Here is a 390-nt window from a genome sequence, read left to right as displayed (position 1 = left end):
ATCGGAGGATAATGAGAAGAGTCAACCATCTTTTTCAATGAAGGTTCATGCCCTCTCATCAGGGGAAAAGGGAAGTATGGATAAAAATTGTGCTTTATCAAGAGTTATTGCGGTTCCACTTCAGCATTTTCGTATAGATGTAGCTCCCATGACGGTAAAACTTGCCGATCCATTACTTTTTATACTACGTCAGGCAGGAACATGTGTTTTGGAAACCGTAAATCAATCGGAAAGTATTACTTCGGATCATAAAAATGGGGAAGAACAGAATAGTGAGAATAATAATCATGATAATCATCATAATAATAACAATAATGAGGTACATGATAATAGCGATGTTGTGATATCATCCACTTCAGAAGGACCTTTTATTTATAACTGTCATATTAC

The 390-nt window shown here is 35.6% G+C and overlaps 1 protein-coding gene across 1 annotated transcript; it reads left to right on the top strand.

Moving 5' to 3' along the window:
* Positions 1–37: 37 nt before the first annotated feature.
* On the top strand, positions 38–388 carry TM35_000841060 (vacuolar protein sorting-associated protein 13 family protein; the record flags this gene model as incomplete). Its single annotated transcript, XM_029031416.1, has 1 exon — positions 38–388. A coding segment is annotated over one exon (351 nt), but the record flags the coding sequence as incomplete, so codon positions are not given.
* Between the last annotated feature and the right edge of the window lie 2 nt (positions 389–390).

The sequence above is a fragment of the Trypanosoma theileri genome (assembly GCF_002087225.1).
Source record: "Trypanosoma theileri isolate Edinburgh chromosome Unknown TM35_Tth_84_V1, whole genome shotgun sequence".
NCBI lineage: Eukaryota > Euglenozoa > Kinetoplastea > Trypanosomatida > Trypanosomatidae > Trypanosoma > Trypanosoma theileri.
The sequence above is the reverse complement of the archived record's forward strand: the minus strand, read 5'-3'. Positions and strand labels throughout refer to the sequence as shown.